The sequence below is a fragment of the Aotus nancymaae genome, unplaced genomic scaffold (assembly GCF_030222135.1).
Source record: "Aotus nancymaae isolate 86718 unplaced genomic scaffold, 86718_ANA_hifiasm-v0.15.2.pri h1tg000010l, whole genome shotgun sequence".
Classification (NCBI taxonomy): Eukaryota; Metazoa; Chordata; class Mammalia; order Primates; family Aotidae; genus Aotus; species Aotus nancymaae.
This window is the reverse complement of record NW_026988421.1, coordinates 32871704-32894416: the sequence shown is the minus strand read 5'-3', so window position 1 is coordinate 32894416 and position 22713 is coordinate 32871704. Positions and strand designations below refer to the sequence as shown.

General features: G+C 42.9%; 1 protein-coding gene across 1 annotated transcript in view; it reads left to right on the top strand.

Moving 5' to 3' along the window:
- PI4K2A (phosphatidylinositol 4-kinase type 2 alpha) overlaps positions 1-22449 on the top strand; it is a 37904-nt gene extending 15455 nt beyond the window's left edge. The window contains exons 3-9 of the mRNA XM_012439522.2: positions 675-806; positions 1535-1688; positions 9400-9461; positions 11664-11763; positions 12915-13048; positions 13537-13596; positions 19627-22449. Of these exons, the coding sequence (XP_012294945.1) occupies positions 675-806; positions 1535-1688; positions 9400-9461; positions 11664-11763; positions 12915-13048; positions 13537-13596; positions 19627-19788 (804 nt within the window). The 3' untranslated portion in view covers positions 19789-22449. The remainder of the gene's footprint in view (positions 1-674; positions 807-1534; positions 1689-9399; positions 9462-11663; positions 11764-12914; positions 13049-13536; positions 13597-19626) is intronic.
- Positions 22450-22713: the final 264 nt, after the last annotated feature.

Genomic DNA, 22713 nt, shown 5'->3' with positions numbered 1-22713 from the left:
CAGGCTGGAGTGTGCAGTGGTGCAATCTTGGCTCACTGCAATCTCTGCCTCCTAGGTTCAAGCAATCCTCCCACCTCAGCCTCCAAGTAGCTAGGATTACAGGCATGTACTGCCACACCTGGCTAATTTTTTTTTTTGTATTTTTAGTAAAGACGGGGTTTTACCATGTTGGCCAGGCTAGTTTCGAACTCCTGACCTCAAGTGATCCACCCTCCTCGGCCTTCCAAAGTTCTGGATTACAGGCGTGAACCACCATGCCCAGCCAGGAGTGTATTTCTTGATTACATCTCACACTCATGCCAGATAGGCAGGTCTCCTAGATAACACGTCACTCATGTAGTAACCAGGTACCTGAGTTCTTCCATTGTGTGGCTCTGCTATTTCCCAGCTCTTCTTTCCTAGCTGCACAGATTGGGGGATGTGAATTAAGGATTGTGGGAGATTTTAGTTGCCAACAGTGGAAGTGTTTTACATACATAATTTTGTCATTACTTCATTGGCCCAAACTAGTTATCTTCCCTCTCCTAGTTGCTGGGAAGGTTAAACAATGTATTCTTTTCTGTGCCCTGGAAGAGGAATAGTATTTGTAAACATCAAGATATTTATTCTCTGCCATAGTGTTCTGGTTCCTTAAACTTGACTCTAACCTTAGTATCTCTTCTCTTTCACTGTAGGTAGTATACCTGGCCAGTGAGACATTCAACTATAGTGCCATTGACCGAGTGAAATCCAGGGGCAAGCGGCTTGCGCTAGAGAAAGTGCCAAAAGTTGGGCAGCGGTTTAACCGCATCGGGCTACCACCAAAGGTATAGATGCACCTGTGTGGCTTATCAAGGATCATGATTTACAGGGACATAGTCATCCAAGTGGTGAAGCAAGGTGCCTACAACTCTAATATGGGCACGTGAATAACCTGCCCTGAGTGTTCTGTCTTCCTCATTTCTGTCAAGGGGCTAAGGTTTGGGGATTCTCCAGAGAGTTGAGACCTAACTTTTCACTTTACTCCTCTGGTCCATTTGGATAAGGTCTTTAATTTGGATAGATGATCACTGTTACATCTGTTTTCTCCTATACTTGCAAGAAAATGAGGAAATAGCCGGGCGCGGTGGCTCAAGCCTGTAATCCCAGCACTTTGGGAGGCCGAGGCGGGTGGATCACGAGGTCAAGAGATCGAGACCATCCTGGTCAACATGGTGAAACCCCGTCTCTACTAATACAAAAAATTAGCTGGGCATGGTGGTGCGTGCCTGTAATCCCAGCTACTCAGGAGGCTGAGGCAGGAGAATTGCCTGAACCCAGGAGGCGGAGATTGCGGTGAGCCGAGATCGCGCCATTGCGCTCCAGCCTGGGTATCAAGAGCGAAACTCCGTCTCAAAAAAAAAAAAAAAAAAAGAAAATGAGGAAATAAAGATCTTGAAAAGTTTCCCTTCCCTGATTCAAACTCCAGAGGGCCTTAATGGGTATCTGGCATAATCCAAAGGTTTTTGGACTTGGGCAGTAGGGAAATACTTTTGTTCCTTCCTCTTGGTTCTAGGTTGGTTCATTCCAGCTCTTTGTTGAAGGCTACAAAGATGCAGACTATTGGTTGCGACGTTTTGAAGCAGAACCTCTCCCTGAGAACACTAACCGGCAACTACTGCTGCAGTTCGAGCGGTTGGTGGTGCTGGATTACATCATCCGCAACACTGGTGAGCAGCTGCAGGTGGTCCTATGCCCTGTGCCAGACTGTTGAAGCCCTGAGGCTTACAGGTTTTGGGAGTCAAGAGTGCCTCGTCCAGACACATCACATGTAGTTTTCGGAGGTGGTGAGGCCTGGAGTTAGTATTTACGTTTTATCTTACACTCTTTCCTGGTCCCAGACAGAAGACACTTAGCTCTTCTAAAGCACTGTGAAGAGTGTTCTTATTCTTGATCCCTAGTCATTCTTGTATCCTCAAGACCTATAACAGGACAGTTTTGTCTTCCTCTAACTTCTTGAGGTAGATGCTTAGAACATTGATATTTTAAAAAAACTTTTTCAGTCCAATTTAAATTCAACTAATCTGGCAAAATCTACATGTATTGAGGACAAAAGTCTTTAAATTCAGGCCGGATGCAGTGGCTCATGCCTGTAATCCCAGTACTTTGGGAGGCCAAGGTGCATGGATTACTTAAGGCCAGGAGTTCAAGACTAGTTTGAACAGCATGGTGAAACCCTCTCTCTACTAAAAATATAAAAATTAGCTGGGCATGGTGGCGCACACCTGTAGTCCCAGCTACTCAGGAAGGTGAGGTGGGAGGGTCACTTGAACCCGGGAGGCAGAGATTGCAGTGAGACGAAATCGGCCACTGCACTCCAGCCTTGAAACAAAGAAAGATTCTGTTTCAAAAAAAAAAAAAGTCTTTAAATTCACCTTATTGGAGCTATATTTTGTCCAATTTTTTAATCATAGTAAAATGCATATAACATAAAATGTATTATCTTAACCATTTTAAAGTAGTTACAAATACATTCATATTGTGCAACTATCACCACCATCCCTCTCCAGAGCTCTTTTTATTGTTGTTGTTGTTGAGATGGAGTCTGGCTCTGTCACCCAGGCTGGAGTGTAATGGCGCAATCTCAGCTCACTGCAACCTCTGCCTCCTGGGTTCAAGTGGTTTACCCACCTCAGTCTCCCAAGTAGCTGGGATTACAGGCACCCACCATTATGCCTGGCTAATTTTTGTATTTTTGTAGAGACGGGGTTTCACCATGTTGGCTAGGCTGGTCTTGAACTCCTGACTTCAGGTGATCCACCTGCCTCAGCCTCCCAAAGTACTGGGATTACAGGCATGAGCCACCGCACCCGGCCTCCAGAACTCTTCATCTTATAAAACTGAAGCTCTATACTCATTAAACAGTAACTCTTCATTCCCCCTCCCCACGTTCCTGGCAACCACCATTCTGTTTTCTGTTTCTATGATTTTGACTAAGTAACTTGTGTAAGTGGAATAGTACAGTATATGTCTTTTGATGATTTGCTTATTCACTTAGCATTAATGTCCTCAAGGTATATCTATGATTTAGTATATATCAGAATTTTGTTCCTTTTTAAGGATAAGTACTGATCCATTTTATGTGTATACCACATTTTGCCTATCCATTTATCTTTCAGTGAACACTTGAGTTGCTTCTGCATTTTAGCTATTATGAACAATGCTACTATGAACATGGGTGTACAAATAACTCTTCAAGACCCTACTTTCAGTTTTTTTGAGTATATATTCAGAAGTGGAATTACTGGATCATATATGGTAATTCTATTTTTAATTTTTTGAGGAACCACCATACTGTTTTCCACTGCAGCTGTGCCATCTTACATTCCCACCAACAGCACCCGAGGGCTCCTTCCAACTTCTCCACATTCTCCCCACTGTTTTCTGTTTTTTTCTTTTTCATATTGAATCTGCATCCTACTGAATGTTTTGTTTTTTCTTTTTCTATTTAATCTGCATTCTGCTGAATGTTTTCTGTTTTTTTGATAATAACCATATTAATGGGTGTGAGATGTTATCTTGTAGTTTTGATTTGCATTTCCTTAATGATTAGTGATGTTAAGCATCTTTTTATGTGCTGATTGGTCAATCATATATCATCTTTGGAGTTGTCTATTTAAGTCCTTTGCTCATTTTTGATTTTTTGTTGTTGTTATTGTTGAGTTCTCTATATATTTGTTTAAAGTTCTCTGTATATCAGATATATAATTTGCAAATATTTTCTCCCATTCTTTTGCCTTTATTTTTATTTTTTAAAGACACAGGGTTTTGCTCTGTTGTCCAGGCTGAAGTGCAATGGCACATTCATAGCTCACTATAGCCTCAGACTCCTGGGCTCAAGTGATCTTCCTACCTCTGCCTCCCGAGTAGCCGGGACTGCAGGTATGAGGGCCACGCCTGGCTAGTTTGTAAATTTTTTGTAGAGACAAGGTCTCACTGTGTTGCCCAGGGTGATCTTGAACTCCTAGGCTCAAGTGATCCTCCTACCTCAGCCTCCAAAAGTGCTGGGATTACAGGTGTGAATGACTGTGCCCAGCTCACAACTGACTTTTTTGTGGGTTTACTTTGTATGCTGCTACTTTGCTGAATTATTAGTTCTAATAGTTCTTTTGTGGAAATTTTAGGATTACGTACATACACAGTCATATCATTTATGAACAGAGATAATTTTCCTTTTTTCTTTCCAACTTGAGTGCTTTTTATTTCCTTTTTCTTCCTTCAGTGCTCTAAGACTTCCAGTACTATGTTGAATAGAAGTAAAAACAGGCATCTTTTCCTTGTTCTTTATTTTAGAGGAAAACCTTTTAGTCTTTCACCATTATAATGTTCGCTGTGGGTTTTTCATATATGACTATTAGTATGTTGAGGTAGTTTCCTTCATCTTTGGAGGACAGGTTCCTTTTTGCCCACCTTGGTGCCCTCAAGCTTTTTGTAAGCTGCTTCTGGAACTTGTGCGCATCTGCCTGCCATATGGCTAAAGAGTGTGGGCTGGGAAGCTGCTGGTGGTGCTAAGTGCCAAAATAGACTGAAATTAACCACAGTTTACTGTCCAGGCTTTTCCCTGGAAGTTGCAGGCCCTCCATAGACTCCAGAGTTTCAAAATAATTACATCAGACAGATTATTGCCACTGCAATTATCCCCATGGGGAGACAGATTTCTGTTGTTTCCTACTCCACCATCTTCCCAGGATCCTCTGTCTTAGAGTATTGATTTTTAGCTTTTATCCTTTTCTAATATATGCACTTCAGACTTGAATTTTATCTTAAGCGTAGTTTAGGTGTATCTTAAAAGTTTTTTTTTGAGTTTTCATCCAATATAGCCAATTACTAACAGCTCAGGATTGTAGCTCCCAGTGAAAGCTCAGAGAACGAGAGGACGCCACACTTTCAGACGAATTTTTGTTGCTCACGGACCAGGAGATTCCCAACGGAGGAGCCCCACGGGTCGCCAGCGCGACTCTTGTGACTGGCGCAGCGGTTCCCAGTGCAAAGTAAACAGGACTGGGTCCCCTTTTGGTCAACGTTTGGAGCTCCAGGAAGGCAGAGTCACCTATTCAGCAGATTGAAAAAGGGACTCAAGAAGGAAGCCAGACCGGAGATTCCTGGGCAGAAGAGCACCACGAATCTTAACGCTGCTGTTTTAGCTGGCGCAGTGGGTTGCTCAGGTTCCGGCGCTGGGAATCAACAAGTTTGATGTCCAGTCAGAGACCTAATTTGAAAGTCGGTGATTACAAAGACGACAGGTGGATAAATTTACAGTGATGAGAAGAGGCCAGCGTAAAAAGGCTGAGAATACCCAAAATCAGAATGCCTCTCCCTCTACAGGGGATCACAGTTCCTCATCAACAAAGGAACAAGGCCTGATGGAGAACAAGTGCGTTCCATTAACAGAAGTAGGCTTCAGAATGTGGATAATAAGAAACCTCAGTGACTTAAAAGAACATGTTCTAGCCCAATGTAAAGAAACTAAGAACCTTGAAAAAAGGTTTGACGAAATCCTAACGAGAATAGACTAATTTAGAGAAGAATATAAGTGAATTAATGGAACTGAAGAATACAATACGAGAACTCCGCGAAGTATGCACAGGTTTTAACAGTCGAATTGATCAAGCAGAAGAAAGGATATCAGAGGTCAAAGACCAACTTAATGAAATGAAACGAGAAGACAAGGTTAGAGAAGAAAGAGTACAAAGGAATGAGCAAAGTCTCCAAGAAATACGGGACTATGTGAAAAGACCTAATTTACGTTTGATAGGTGTACCTGAATGTCATGAAGAGAATGAATCCAAGCTGGAAAATATTCTTCAGGATATTATTCAGGAAAACTTTCCTAACCTAGTAAGACAGGACAGTACTCAACTCCAGGTAGTACAGAAAACACCACAAAGATATTCCTCAGGTAGAGCAACCCCAAGACACATAATCGTTAGATTCACCAGAGTTGAAATAAAGGAGAAAATTCTAAGGGCAGCTAGAGAGAAAGGTCAGGTTACCCATAAAGGGAAGCCTATCAGACTCACAGCAGATCTCTCAGCAGAAACTTTACAAACTAGAAGAGAGTGGGGGTCAATATTCAATATCCTTAAAGAGAAGAATTTTCAACCCAGAATCTCATATCCAGCCAAACTAAGCTTCATAAATGAAGGAAAAATAAAATTTTTCACGAACAAGCAAGCACTCAGAGATTTCATCACCACCAGGCCTGCTTTACAAGAACTTCTGAAAGAAGTACTATACACAGAAAGGAACAACCAGTATCAGTCATCCCAAAAACTTACCAAAAGGTAAAGAGTATCTCCATAATGAAGAATTTACATCAACTAATGGGAAAAATAGCCAGCTAGCATTAAACGACAATATTAAACTCACAAATATCAATATTAATCCTAAATTTAAATAGATTAAATGCCTCAATCAAAGACACAGGCAAATTGAATAAAAAGTCAAAACCCATCGGTACGCTGTATCCAGATCCATCTCATAAGCAAGGACATACTAAGACTTAAAACAAAGGGTTGGTGGAAGACGTAACAATCAAATGGAGAGAAAAGAAAAAACAAAAAACAGGAGTTGTAACTTTCGTCTCTGACAAAATAGACTTTAATAGTAACAAAGACTAAAAGAAACAAAGAAGGACATTACATAATGGTAAAAGGATCAATGCAACAACAGGAGTCAAAAATCACAAATATATATGCACCCAATATAGGAATACCCAGATACATAAGACAAGTTCTTAATGACTTATAAAGAGACTTGGACTCCCACACAATAGCGGGAGACTCTGACACCACATTGTTAATACTCGACGGATTAACGAGATAGAAAATTAACAGGGACATCTATGATTTGAACTCAGACCTGGAACAAGTAAACTTAGTGAATATTTATAGAATTCTTTACCCCAGGTCCATAGAACATACATTTTTCTCAGTATCACATTACACCTATTTTTAAAGTGACCACATAATTGGAAGTAAATCTCTCTTCAGCATTTGCATAGCACTTCACAGACTTAAATGAAATATTGGTTGGCTATTTGTTTGTTATTTTCTTCCCTTATTCCTTCTTATCTTCGCTGTTAAGCACAATTATCGGTATAAAAGAGGTTTTGAATACCTATTTTTAGATTGCATTCCAGCCTGGGCAACAGAGCAAGACTCCTGTCTCTCTCCCCCTTTCTCTTTCTCTTTCTCTTTCTTTCTTCTCTTTTTCTTTTCCTCCCTCACTCCCTCTTTCCCTCTCTCTCTCCTTCCTTAAAAAAAAAAAACAAAAAAACAGCTGAGGCATCACAGAGAAAAGGATAAAATGTAGCACTAGAAACAATACAAAATGAAACAAACAAACAAAAAACTTACTATAAAACTACATTAATCATGACAATTGTGGAAAAAAAATTTTTTTTCACTGTAGTCAATCAATATAAAATATATTCTTTTAATATTTTATCCTTAATAGATGGAGAAATATTTTCTAATTTCCATTGTTGATTTCTTCTCTGACTCATAGTTTACTTAAAATAATTTTTTAGCTTAGTAGGAAAATTTCAAAATACACACAAGTAGAGAGACTGGTATAATAAACCTCATGCACTTGTTAACACCTTCAGTAGTTATTATGTAAGGTCTCACTTCCTGCTACCCCCATCCCTGCTGGATTTTTTTTTTTTTTTCAATGAAAGTTTTGACTGGAACTGCTGGATTGTTTTAAAGCAAATCTGAAACATCATTTTATAGTGTCCATGGATATTTCCATATGTTCTTGAGGAGATAAAGACTTTTTTTTCCCAGTGTAATCACTATTTAACGTCCAGATTTAAACTATTGAGTTACCCCAGCTGTCTCATAAAAAATGTTTTTTATAATTGGCTTGTTGAAATCACGATGTAAACAAGGTCCACATATTACATTTGGTTAATATGTTTCTTTTCTTTCTCTCTCTCTTTCTTTCTTTTCTCTTTCTCTCTCTCTCTTTCTTTTTTCACTCTCTTTTTCTTTCTTTCTTTCTTTTTTTTTGGAGATAGGGTCTCACTATGTTGCCTAGGCTGGTTTTGAACTCCCAGGCTCAAACAGTCCTCCCACCTCGGCCTCCCAAAGTGCTGACATTACAGGCATGAGCCACCACGCCTAGCTAGGTTAACATGTTTCTTAAATGTCTTCAATTTAGGGAAAGTTTCACATCTTTTTTTCCCCCTTGCCTTTTATTTGTTGAAGAAACTGAATATTTGCCCTATAGAATTTCCACATTGTGGATTTGGCACCCTCCATTCTCTGTGTTTCCTGTAAATTTACTGCTTGGCTTTAAAGCCTTGATCAAATTCAGGTTTGATTTTTTTGTTGTTGTTGTGACAGGGTCTCACTCTGTTACCCAGGCTAGAGTGCAGTGGTCTGATCATAGCTCATTACAGCCTCCACTCTTGGTTCAAGCTATACTGCCTCAGCCTACCAAGTAGCTGGGACTGTAGGTGCACAACACCACACCTGGCTAATCTTCCTTACAGTTTATTTAGACATGGGGGCTTGCTGTGTTGCCCAGGCTGGTCTTGAACTCCCGACCTCAATAATTGTTTGCCTCAGCCTCCCAAAATGCTGGGATTTCAGCTGTAGCCTCTGCTAATATGCTTAATCTTGGCTTTTATCTTTTTAAACGTTAAGGATTTTATTGTGAACATTTTAAAGTCTATATAAGATACTTTTATTGTTTGGAGCCCCTACAGATCTGTTTTAATTTTCAGTTGTTTCTCTTTGTTTTTATTCCTGTCATCTTGTTCCTTTGTGTACCTGGTTGTTTTTCATTGTCAAATACTGCCTGTCAGAAATCGTAGAGCTATATGAAGGCCTAAGATTCTATTGTAAATCCTGTCTTGAGGAAGAAGATTGCTTTTGGCAACCATCTAGGGCACTAGCAATCCAGTATCACTTTAATTTCAGGTGTTGAGGGGAAGATTGGTTTATTTCCATGGTATAGGCTTCAGGTCTTAACTCAAAGCATAGATGTTACACACAGGTCCCTTCCCCCGTCGCTCACTGGATTATAGTTTTTGTCTCTCTAGCTCCCCAAGGCTATTATAATTGTTCTATCTCTCAACCTGTTAGCCACCTCTTTCCAAATCAGAAGGTGCTCTAGGAAAAAACAAGGTACAGTGCTGGGCTCCACTTTCTCCCGTGGATTTCCTTTCTCTCCCAGATCTTCACTCTTAAATTCTTTGTGGTTTTGTTAAAATCTCCAATACCTTAAAGAGATCTAAAAATATTTTATTCAGCATTCGTAGTCATTCTCAGTAAAAGGGTTGGTCCAAGGGTCCAGAATACCTAGTCCACCATTACAGAAATTGAAAGTCATCCCCCTTTTCTTCTGCTAACTTTATATTTCTGTTTACAGATCGAGGCAATGACAACTGGCTGATTAAATATGACTGTCCAATGGATAGTTCTAGCTCTCGGGTAAGAGGCTGATCTATAGCTTAAAGAGGATGAGGAGTATTTGCATAATATAGAAACACAAAATGGTCAGAGATACAGGTCACGTAAGTTCAGAAGAATCAGGGAAACGCATATGTTTAAAATTAATAAGGTAATGTTTGGTATAGTTTTTCTTAATATGTGTTTCAAAGACATCCTACTGACACATGTTAATAGGAATAGCATGAAGAAGAGGCCAAGAAAATGTGGAACATACTACGTTCTCTGTTCCTTTCTTTGAACTTCATATTGCACAGTAGCATAGTAAAGGTCTGAGAAGTACTGCATTAAACAAACCTATTTAAATTTGATTTCTGCCCTTTTTAAACCATGAGCCACTTTTGTCACAACAGACCACAAGTCCACAGAACATCAGTTTGGAAAAAGCTGCTCCTGTAACTTTCTTTCCTCTTATTCCTTTCATCCTCCACTATACTTCTCTAGTGTTCAGTCTGCAATTTTTTTTTTTTTTTTTTTGAGACTGAGTTTTGCTCTTGTTGCCCAGGCTTGAGTGCAATGACATGATCTTGGCTCACTGCAACCTCTGTCTCCTGGGTTCAAGCGATTTTCCTGCCTCAGCCTCCCGAGTAGCTGGGATTATAGGCACCTGCCTCCACACCTGGCTAATTATATATTTTTAGTAGAGACAGGGTTTCTCCATGTTGGTCAGGCTGGTCTCAAACTCCCGACCTCAGGTGATCTGCCTGCCTTGGCCTCCCAAAGTGCTGGGATTACAGGTGTGAGCCACCGCTCCCAGCCTGAGGCTGCATGTTGTAAAAAATTAGCAGAAGGCTACCTGGAGGAGAGTGAGATTGGTTTTCTTTCTTTCTTCCTTTCTTTTTTAAGAGACAGCGTTGGCCGGGTGTGGTGGCTCATGCCTGTAATCCCAGCACTTTGGGAGGCCGAGGCGGATGGATCATCTGAGATCAGGGGTTCAAGACCAGCCTGGCCAACATGGTAAAACCCTGTCTCTACTAAAAATATAAAACTTAGCCAGGTATGGTGGCAGGAGCTCATATTCCTAGTTACTTGGGAGGCTGAGGCACGAAAATGGCTTGAACCTGGGAGGTGGAGGTTGCAGTGAGCTGAGATTGCACCATTGCACTCTAGCCTGGGTGACAGAGCAAGACTCTGTCTCAAAAAATAAAATAAATAAAAGAGACAAGGTCTTGCTCTGTCACCCAGGCCGGAGTGCAGTGGTGCTGTCCTAGTTCACAGCAGCCTTGGACTTCTGGACTCAAAGCATTCCTCACCTCAGCCTCCTAGTAGCTGGGACCACGAATGCAAAAACTGTTTAATTTTTTTGTAGAGATGAGATCTTGCTATGTTGCCCAGGGTGAGATTTCTATTCCTTATAACTTGTTTACTTTCTATAATAATGGCTCTCAAATTTTGTGCCTGAATCTTCTGAAGAGTTATTTAAAATAGAACACAGATTCTTTAGGCCTTTCCTTTAGAAATTGATTTATCAGGTCTGGTGTAAAACTCAGGATTCTGCACACTTAATAAGGCATCCCAGGGGATTTGGATGCAGGCATCCTGGAACCACATTTCTTCTTCTTGTGATGGCACCCATGAACCTGAGATATGGAGTCACATAGTCAGTGACTGTCTTTGACATGGGCTGTCACAGGTAACTTACCTGCACACTCTTACATTCCGCTCTGGTCCTTTTCCTTTTTATGTATCACTGAAGCAGAAGAACAGACTCCCTTGGCAAGAGCAGCCAGCTCTTATCTTCTGAGGCTCTGTTTTCTCTCTGGAAAATGTAGTTGTCACCAGTGAAGTAACATCTGAGTCAAGGTCCACACACCTTGGCCAACTGATACAGATTTTTTTTCTTCTGTTCTGCTTTCAGGATTCACATTTTCTTTCCCTAGGAGGAATGGCTTGTAGTTATCTTTATTATTGTCATTATCTTTCTTACCAAGGACTGTAGCAACACCTGGGGAAGTGCACCTTTTCTAAGAACAGGACTCTTGAACCTTGAACAAGAGCCAGGTCACAGGTGCAGAAATGTGCTAAGTTCAGATAACAACATGGAAGCCAGTTAAGAGAGTAGCTCAAGAGAAGTTGAGTAAGGATTGTTGTCTTGAGGGAGTTGGGATGAGTTGCTTTGCTGCTACTTGGAGGGGCCTGAGGCAGATGGTATTCCTCAGTCATTAGTCTTTCCTTGCTCTTCAGGACACAGACTGGGTGGTGGTGAAGGAGCCTGTTATCAAGGTGGCTGCTATAGACAATGGGCTGGCCTTCCCACTGAAGCATCCTGACTCCTGGAGGGCATGTGAGTCTCAAGACAATGGTGGTCTGGCTCTTCTCTTGCCCAGTCTGTTTTCTCACTGTGTATTGGAGATGGTAATGTCTCTATTGTAGGATTATTCTAAAAATTAATGAAATAATGCAGCTCAGGCACTTTAACACCATGGCTGGCACATGGCAACTGTTTCATAATATAAGCTGTTTATCTTATTTGTGTCTTCTATGATTCCCATTAGAAGCATAAAGGTGATTAGAAATTAGAAGCATAAAGTTGAGTTTTCTCGTTGCTTCTTTGCATTCTTCTCGTTCTTTCTGAGGAATTTTTTTTTTTTAATGGAGTTTCACTCTTGTTGCCCAGGCTAGAGTGCCAATGGCGCAATCTTAGCTCACTGCAACCTCCACCTCCTGGGTTCAAGCGATTCTCCTGCCTCAGTCTCCCAAGTAGCTGGGATTAGAGCATGTGCCACCACGCCTGGCTAATTTTGTATTTTTAGTAGAGCCAGGGTTTCACCACGTTGGCCAGGCTGGTCTCAAATGCCTAACTTCAGGTGATCTGCCTGTCTCAGCCACCCAAAATGCTGGGATTACAGGCGTGAGCCACCATGCCTGGCTGAGGACTATTTTTAAAAATATTTTAATTTGTCATTTTATTGTTTTAGTGTATATTTCCTGAAATTTTTGTTTGTTTGTTTTTATTTGTTATCTGAGGACTATCGTTCCATAATTTACTCTATTTGTGTCTCTAAATATAAGTTGCCTATCAGTGTTCTGTCTTCCTTGTTATATCTCCTACCCTGTTATAAACTGAGAAGCTTTTGGAAAGGGGGAGAAATAAAAGTAGGGAGTCACTAGCCCCTTTTTCAGCATTAGTCTTCCTTTTCAGAAAGACTGTCTTAGTGTCTCAGTGGCAAGTAGTTGCTTCTAGACCTTGCATCTTGGAAGGTCATGTAATGTCTGAGAAAGAGCCCTGAGATTAGGCAGCCCTGGGTTTGAATCTTGGTTCCTCTCCTGACTAGCTGTGTAACCTTTACAGTTAAGAGAACTTGTAAGTTTTTGTTTCTGTTGTATATCAGGGAAGAGGGATTCTCCTTTTGAAAGTGCCTTGACGAATGGAGGACACAGATGAGCAGGGACTTTTCCAACACCAGCTTTGCCTTTGTTTTTTCCTCTTTTCAGATCCTTTTTACTGGGCCTGGTTGCCCCAGGCGAAAGTCCCTTTCTCTCAGGAGATCAAAGATCTGATCCTTCCAAAGATATCGGACCCTAACTTTGTCAAGGACTTGGAAGAGGACCTATATGAACTCTTCAAGGTTAGCCCTGGGAACCTCAGCTGTGTTACCATATGGAAGAAGGAATTTCTAATGGTTTTTCTAATTGGTCCTGACACAAGCCAAGAGGAAATGCTAACATCTTTCTGACTTGAGTTAGCCAATGAATAGCAAGATTTCCACATGTGGACAGCAGGACCTGGTTTGGATGAGTTTGAGAGAAATGGGCAGGGGTGATAAATCACACTGATGTGTCTCTCCTGTGCATCATGCGGCTGCCATGTATCTGTAGGGCTTTCATTTTAATATGGAGCACTAGAGCCTAGAGTTTGAGATGTAGAGGAAGATATTTACTTGTTTTTTGTTTACTCATCTGTAAAGTGGGGAGTTTTTGTAGGAGTAGTTGACTTCACCAAGCTGTAGAAGTCTTATGCGGGTTTTCCTTACTAGAAAATTTCTAACTGGGGAAGAAAATGTGTTCCTATAAGGCATTCACACAGGTTCCGTCTCCTTCTGGTCTTCTTTTGCAGAAAGATCCTGGTTTTGACAGGGGCCAGTTCCATAAGCAGATTGCTGTCATGCGGGGCCAGGTAAGCCTGGGACATTCTCCCAGTGTCTTTTTGGCTTCTCTCTGGGAGGGTTGCTGCTCAGGTTGAGCAAATCTTTGAAGCTTGTGTTTTACACCCTTTTCAGTCTGTGCTATACATTATTTTTGACTCTGCCCTACACAGGAGAGGAAAGGTGGCCCTCCCAATTCTCCCACCTCTTTCCTGGTATCCAGTGCTTGGTGAAGCACTTAGTATGTGCATATCTCTATGTTAGTTGCTAGGTAATTCATTGGTAATTAAACTCATGCTCCGTGTCCTGGAGTTGCTCAAGGCAGGCTGTATGTTTTGGTGGTTAAGATCTGGGCCCTGGAGCCCGACTGCTTCACCACCTGGAAACTCTGTGGCCTGGGGCAATAGCCTCTGTTTTATTGTTCATTAAACAAGATAGTAATAATACATTGCATAGTTGGCTGGAGGATTTGACGAGATAATCCTTATCAAGCATTTAGTAAAAACAGTGCTGGGCACATGAAGCACTCAGATATTGATTATGCTTATAATTTTGTTGTTATAGGTACAAGTTACATTATTCCTTCTCCTTCCACTCCACCTTCAAAGGGAGCTAAGGAAACCAAGGGGATTGTTGATTTTCCAAAGCATAGTAAAGAAATGCTTGAAAAATGGTTTGAAAACTCTGTAGGGTACTGGTATTATGCTTACCACTTTGAAGTCTTAAAGAGAGCTGGGATGCCCTAGTGGTTAAGGGTATAAACTGTGGTCAGAGTGCCTGGGTTTTTGTAGCCTGGCTCTGCCATTTACTACCTGTGAGATTTTGGGCAAGTTACTTAATCTCTCCTTCCCTTAGTTTCCTCATGTGTAACGTGAGATCAATAATAGTAGCTGAGACCAGGCATGGTGGCTAACGCTTATAATCCCAGCACTTTGAGAGGCTGAGTGGGCAGAGGAGTTGAGCTCAGGAGTTCGAGACCAGCCTGGGCAACATGGTAAAACCCCATCTCTACAAAAAATACAAAAATTAGCCGTGTGTGGTGGTGCACAACTGTAGTCCCAGCTACTTGGGAGGCTGAGGTGGAAGGATTGCTTGAGCCTGGGAGGTCTAGGATGCAGGTAGCTGAGATTGTGCCACTGCACTTCAGTCTGGGGGACAGAATAAGAACCTGTCTCAAGATAATAATAATAATAATAATGGTACCTGCCTTATAGAATTATGAGATAAATGATTTGAAAAAGTTGGAGTAGTACCTGGCATATTGAAATACCCATTTTGTCATATTAATAGCTGTTAGGATTATGATTTTTGTATACAGAAAGTTTAGTTTCTCCCATCTTTAAAGGGGAAGAGGATCTTCTCAGCCTTAATCCTGCATTTTCTTCTCCCGCCATTTATCTAAAGACCTCTGATGAGAGCACCTCCTGGGGTTGCTGAGCCCATTTTTCCCTGGAATCGAGTTGGACAGAGGTTTTTCTTTTTTGAAACAGTCTTGCTGTCACCCAGGCTGGAGTGCAGTTGCACGATCTTGGCTCTCTGCAACCTCCGCCTCCCGGGTTCAAGTGATTCTCCTGCCTCAGCCTCCCAAGTAATTCAAGTGCTGGAATTACAGGCACCTGCCACCATGCCCGGCTAATTTTTGTATTTTTAGTAGAGACAGGGTTTCTCCATGTTGGCCAGGCTGGTCCCAAACTCCTGACTTAAGGTGATTCGCCTGCCTCGGCCTCCCAAAGGCTGGGATTACAGGAGTGAGCCACTGAGCCCAGCCTGGACAGAGGTTTTAAGAACTACAATTATTGTAACTGTCTGAATACCAGTAACATGGTATTCCTACATTTCCCAAGTAATGTAAGGTCCCAGTTAGGCTGGCAGAATTTTTGGAAACCTTAAAAGTACTCTGATATTATGGAACTCAGCATAAAGGAATAAACTGGCTTCCCCAGTTGTTAGAGGCTCTGCCTCTGTCCATATTGCAATGTCTTCTCTAATTTCTTCCCAGCTCAGTCCCTTGCCAACCCTTCTCCCGTTACTCAGATAGGGCCATTATTCAGGGTTACAAAATGCAGGGGAGGTTGTGGTAGTGCAGTTTTATTTCTCTCCATCTTATGCTCTTAATGTCTTCAGAGGAGCTTTTGGCATCTTGTAACCTAGAGCGCCTACTTCCTACTACCTTAGTGTGACCATCCAGCTCCTTCCAGCATGCAGATGGCCAGTGTATCATTCATCTGCTTACTTGTCTACCATTCACACATCAAAGCAAAATGGGCCTCCACACTACAGAAATCTGACAAAGCACCGAAAAAAGAGATCATAACCCTATCTACCCAGCTGAGCCATTATCACAGGATGGGCTTAGTACAAGGGCTCTGAGATGTAGGGAAAGAGGGAAGAGGCCCCACAGGGACACAGTCAGGTGATAGATGTTGTTACTCAACTTAAAGGCATCTCACTAGGAGTTAGATAAAGAATCTAGGGTCTGAGAGAAAGCCTCTTTAACGTTTTCTTTTTCTTTTCTTTTTTTTTAAAAACAGAGTCTTGCTCTGTTACCCAGGCCGGAGTGCAGTGGCCCAGTCATAGCTCACTGCAGCCTTGAACTCCTGGGTTCAAGAAGTCATCCCCACTCAGCTTCCTGAGTAGGCATGCACCACTATTTCTGGGTAATTTTTTTTTTAAGAGATGGGGTCTCGGCCAGGCACGGTGGCTCATGCCTGTAATCCCAGCACTTTGGGAGGCCGAGGCGGGTGGATCACGAGGTCAAGAGATCAAGAACCCCGTCTCTACTAAAAATACAAAAAATTAGCTGGGCATGGTGGCGTGTGCCTGTAATCCCAGCTACTCAGGAGGCTGAGGCAGGAGAATTGCTTGAATCCAGGAGGCGGAGGTTGCGGTGAGCCGAGATCACGCCATTGCACTCCAGCCTGGGTAACAAGAGCGAAACTCCGTCTCAAAAAAAAAAAAAAAAAAAAAAGAGATGGGGTCTCGCTATGTTGCCCAGGCTGGTCTCAAACTCCTGGCCTCAAGCAATCTTCCCGCCTTGGCCTCCCAAGGTGCTGCGATTACAGGCATGAGCCACCACGTCCAGACCAACATTTTCAAAGATAGTATTTATTCTTTAGTATTATGTGACTGCTATAATCTTTTTTCAATTTTTAAAAATAATTTTTCTTTTTAAAATCTTTATTCTCCTTTCTTTTTAGTCGAAGTTCCAGGCTTATCTTTAGCTTTTTAATTTGGAAATTTTCAAGCCTCAGTAAAGTTGAAAGAATGGGATCTTCTAGATTCTTCATTTGTTATATTTAGCCACATTTATCTCATATGTCTATGTACTATCCAATGATCTATCTGAATAATATCTATATAATTTCTCTCTCCCTAGTTTTTTTTTTTTTTGCCAAATCTTTTGAAAATAAGTAGTAGACACTTTGACATGTTTACCCCAGATACTCCAGCAATCTCCTTTCAGTTCTTCACCCTGATACTGAGCTCAAGACTATTTGGAGCAGTGTAGGATGCCGACAAGTACCAAAACAATTAAGTAAAAAGGAAATTTATTATCGATAGGATCCACTTCTGACCCCTGATCCCTGTTGCAGGTGTATCTCTGCCCCTTTATAGGCAGCAGTTGTGTAAGAGGATATTTGTGGCTTGAGGGGGTGTGTCTGTGTGATTTCAGGGCACAGCCTAGCATACCCTCCATGGTCTGTGATCTGGCCATGAAATCTTCAACATATAGTGTTTTAAAGAAGACAGGACACCTTCAGCTTTTGTACTCTTCTACCAGAGAAGATAAATGGTGGTGATACTAATTTTGACAAAGAGAAGAAACTGTGTCCTCATGGACACATAACTGAAATACCTGTAAAATACTGACAAAACATGGTGAGGGCTGGACTGAGTTGGTCACACTTGTTATCTCAACAGTTTGGGAGGCCGAGGTGGGAGGATCACTTGAGGCCAGAAGTTGAAGGGTGCAGTGAGCTATGATGTGCCACTGTACTCCAGCTTGTGCGACAGAGACCCTATCTCAGGAAAAAAAAAAATTAGGGGAAACCAGGCAAATGCTTTACAGGAACTCTCTGTACCATCTGCAACTTTTCTCTAAATTTAAAATTATTCCAAAGTAAAAAGTTTATTTTAAAACAAGATGATGAAGAGATAGTGTTGGAAGGAGAATCCAAATGAAATGTTGGCTTTTTACTTTTTTTTTTTTTTGAGACAGAGTCTTGCTCTATTGCCTAGCCTGGAGTGCAATGGCGTGATCTCAGCTCATTGCAACCTCTACCTCCTGGGTTCAAACGATTCTCCCACCTCAGCCTCCCCAGTAGCTGGGATTACAGACACCCACCATCATGCCAGGCTAATTTTTGTATTTTTGTAGAGACAGAGTCTCATCATGTTGGCCAGGCTGGTCTTGAACTCCTGACCTCAGGTGACCTGCCCACCTCGGCCTCCCAGAGTGCTGGGATTACAGGCGTGAGCCACTGTGCCTAACCAGCTTTTTACATTTTACATTTACGTCATCTTTGTAGGAAAATCATAAAAGAGGGATGAACAACAATAAATAATTAAAATCACCTATAATTTCTTGAGACCCAGAGAAGACCACTGTCAACTGCCATACTTTTTTCTTTTTCTTTTTTTTTTTTTTGAGATGGAGGCTTGCTCCGTCGCTCAGGCTGGAGTGCAATGGCAGGATCTTGGCTCACTGCAACCTCCGCCTCCTGAGTTTAAGTGATTCTCCTGTCTCGGCCTCCCAAAGTGCTGGGATTCCAGGCATGAGCCACCACACCTGGCCTGCCAGACATTTTTCTACACGATAGGAAGATAGAATTTTAGAAAATAAAAGTGGGGTTGCAATCGAACACTGGTTCCTTTTCTGCTTTCCTTTGCATCTAACACAACATTGTGATCAGCTTCTATGCCAATACATTTATATACATATTTAATAGTTCCCTGGTTAAATTTATATATATTTTATTTTAATTAGGATAATTGTTTCTTATCCCTTAAATTATTAACTAATTTATATCTTTTCACTATTATAAACAATATTAATTATATTTTTTTGAAACTAAGTGTTTTATGCATATCCTGAGTATTTCCTTTGTCTTTAAAAATGGAATTGCCAAGTCAGAGGGTCTGTTCTTTTTTTTTTTTTTTTGAGATGAGTTCTCAGCTCTATTGCCCAGGCTGGAGTGCAGTGGCATGATCTTGGCTCACTGCGACCTCTGCCTCCCAGGTTCAAGCGATTCTTGTGCCTCACCCTCCCAAGTAGTGGGATTACAGGTGTGCACCACTCCACCTGGCTAATTTTTTTTTTTAATTTTTAGTAGATACAGAGTTTCGCCACGTTGGTCAGGTTAGGATCTGTTGATTTTTAAGTTTTTATTGTCAGCCTGCTTGTCTGAAAGACTGTCCCACGTTCCAGCCCCACAGCCATGGAGGAGAGAGAGTACTTTTCTTTTTTTTTTTTTTTTTGAGACAGAGTCTTGCTCTGTCACCCAGACTGCAGTGCTGGAGTGCAGTGGCATGATCTTGGCTCACTGCAACTTCCACCTCCTGGGTTCAAGTGATTCTCCTGCCTTAGTCTCCCGAGCAGTTGGGACTACAGGTGTGTGCCACCACGCCTGGCTAATTTCTTTTTGTCTTTTTGGTAGAGACGAGATTTCGCCGTGTTTGCCAGGCTGGTCTCAAACTCCTGACCTCAAGTTATCTGCCCTCCTCAGCCTCCCGAAGTGCTAGGATGACAGGCATGAGCCAGCATACCTGGCAAGTGTTTATTTTTTTGAACTCTCCCCAACTCTGAGTCATTCTTTTGTATCTTTACTAACTGGAGGGAAAAAAATAAAAGATTTGTTTTCATTTGTATTTTTTAAATGATTAGAGAGGTTTCCATTTTCTGTTATTGCTCATTTCTACTTTTGTAAATAGCCTATATGCGTGATTTTCCATTGGTGTTTTTAAAAATTGATTTGTAGGAGTCCTCTCTACTCATCTCCCTTCAGAGGCAGATCTGGAATGCCAAGGCCTCTCCTTCACCCATCTCCTTTTTCCCATTGCAGATCTTAAATCTGACCCAGGCCTTGAAAGACAACAAGAGTCCCCTGCACCTCGTCCAGATGCCACCTGTGATTGTTGAGACGGCCCGTTCCCACCAGCGGTCTTCTAGCGAGTCCTACACACAGAGCTTCCAGAGCCGGAAGCCCTTCTTTTCATGGTGGTAGCTCCAGAGGCAGGCGGAGGAAATACTGTCAGAGACTGGTGGAAGGAAGCCTGGGGAGTGGGGTGCAGGAAAAGCCAGAGAAGCCAGTGGAGAGCAGCACCTTTAAGAGCCCTCCCTCTCTGCTTGCCACCCTGCTCAGGGCTTTCCCGCCCAGAGGGAGAAGCACAATCAGGAAGAGTGAGTGCTCCTTGCCCTTCGGAGTGCCAGAGAGGCTGGAGCTCCACACACATAATCCAGATGCCTGGGAAGGAGCGTCTCCCTTCCAGCATCTGCTGGTGGCAGGCTGGTACAGTCCCTTTCTTCCCTACACCCTGCTCTATTGCAATTCCCTATTATATTCTGCATCAGAAAAACAAACATAACAAAAATTTAAATGCTTGTAGCAGAACCCCAGGTCGCCTCATGTCCGAAAATCCAGGCCGAAATTTGCATAGACCTGACATTCAGCTGCCTTGCAGTTGCTTCCTCCCATGAGCCAACGCGGTGTCAGAGGGCACCTGGATAACTCGCAGTACCATAGCACTGGGACAGACAGAAGCCACACCTTTCTTTTGGGTTTTTGCCAAGCCTCCTCCATCTCCCACCAGTGCTGTGGGCTGGCTGCAAGCCTCCCAACAGTTCTCCCGGAAGGGAGGTTTTTGCTCTACCCCGCCAACACTTCGGCACAATCATACAGAACCTCTCTGCTCTCTGCCATGCTACAGCTTGTCTCTTTCTCAAGCAGAGGCAGGAAGAGTTAGTCTTAGCATTTATATTTTAATAGGAAGTTGACTCCCAGCCTGTAAAAGTGATCCACGCGGCCTGAGTGTATGCCGGGAGCTAAGTGGTCTGTGGGTGAACTTATCCCACCTTGGTTCCTGAGTCCTTGGTCCCAATCTCATTTGTTCCTGTCGTTTTTAAATTTTTTTCTCCTCAACTCTTTTGATGTAAAAGTTCAATTTGTCTTCTGGAGTGGGTCTCTGCGAGGGTTCTGGGGTGAGTCTTGGCTTCTAAGAGGACAGGCTATTACATTCTTGGACTTCTTTCTATGCTACCACTGCTGCTTGGTGGAAGTAACAGGACTTAGATTCTTCCTCCTAAGTGGCAGTTTCCCTTTTCTCCCTGACTTGTCCTAGGCTGGTTTCTCTCTGGCGTCCTGAAAAAGGTGGGGCCCAAAGGAGAGAGGCCTTCAAACTGCCCCAGGTCCTGCCCAGCTTAGTGTGCATCTTCTTGCTTCCATGTGTCTTTGCCCTGCTGCCTTGCCCCCACCCCCACTTGCCAGGTGTTTGAGCCCTTTCTACACCAAAGCAAAGAACAGCCTCAGGAGGGAGTAAAAAGGGTGCCATCTGTGGCTGAGGGGCAGTTATGTTCATGCTCTGGACACTTCACAGTTCTGGCACCTTGCAGTTGGTCAGTCAGTCTCAGAAAGAAACTATCTTGAAGGTTTGAAAAACAACCAAAGAAAGGGAGTGAGGACTATGGCTGCATGTTCTCTGCTTGCCTGGCTGCAGAGCAGAGGTGTGCAGCCCTCTGGTCAGCTGGTCCAGGCTGGTCCCTGCCAGTTCCCTTCCAGTCTAGCCACCAGGAGCCCTCTTGTCCCAGGCTTCCACCCAGCTGACAGGAAGAGTTTCTGAGAGCCGGATGTGCATGCCCTGTGGATGAAGGCACAGCTCACCTGCCTGCCCCAGCCCTGACAATCCCATGCAGCTGACTCGGACACTGGCCTTGAGAACAATCTTTGACAGGACACCTGCCCCCTGACTGTAGGAGCCAGAAGGGGACCCAGGTGTGCATAGCTCTCTGTAGACATCTTTACACAAACCTGTTGGTAAAGCACCCCATCTGGTGCTGAAGAGAGCCTGGGTGGCTAACAGGGAATCCGGCTGCCTTACCTGGCCACAGCCTCCATACCAGATCTGCACATTGTCTTGATCCAGACAAGCTCTGTGATCAGAAGGAAATTGGGTCCAATGTAGGAGCAGGCTGGTCCTGGGCCTGGCAGGCAAGAGTGCGATGCATCCTTTCCCGGCCTTGCTCCACTCTCTCTGAAGCCTATGCTCAGGTTGCCTTGAATGTGGACTCTGGAAGAGCTAGGGGCCCAGAGTGCCAGAGCAGGCTTCTGGGTGGCACTTGTGGAACACCGTCCCTCTGCCAGCCATAGGCCCTGCCCCCAGCATCAGGGAATGGAGGCTGGGTTGCCAGAGTGCTGCTGCCCCGTGTCGTTCTTCTAATTCGCTGTAGAAATTGTACGTAATGTATTTAAATCAACCAAATGTATGAATAACAAATCCAGTTCTGACCTTTTTTGTCCAGTTTCTTTGGGGGAAGGAAGACAAAGAAGGTAGGAATGGAGTTTTGAGGACACAGAAACCTGTGTTTCCATGGAGTTGCTGAGACATGGCTCCTGGGGCTGTTTCCCCCTAATAAAGGAAGATCCAGGTCCTCTTTCCAAAGTCCTGATGCTCTGAAAACCAAAAGTATCTTCATAACCCATTTGAAACCAAACCTGACCTGAACCTACACTGATGTGAAGCTGTTGGTAATCATCATGTGTCCCTTTTAGTGTGACTCTTTGTTGCAGAGATGTTAATATATTTTATGAGATCCCTACTAGGGATTATACAGTATTTGCCCTGACTACTTCCTAAAAGCCAAAAAATAAAAAATCTGATTTCCAAAATCATTTAGTGCCAAAGACTTGGGATAAGAAATGTGGACCTACAGGCCGGGCCTGGTGGCTCACACCTGTAATCCCAGCACTTTGGGAGGCCGAGGCGGGCAGATCACTTGAGGTCAGGAGTTTGAGACCAGCCTGGCCAGCATAGTGAAACCTCGTCTCTACTAAAAATAAAAAAATTAGGGCCGGGCGCGGTGGCTCACGCCTGTAATCCCAGCACTTTGGGAGGCCGAGGCAGGTGGATCACGAGGTCAAGAGATCGAGACCATC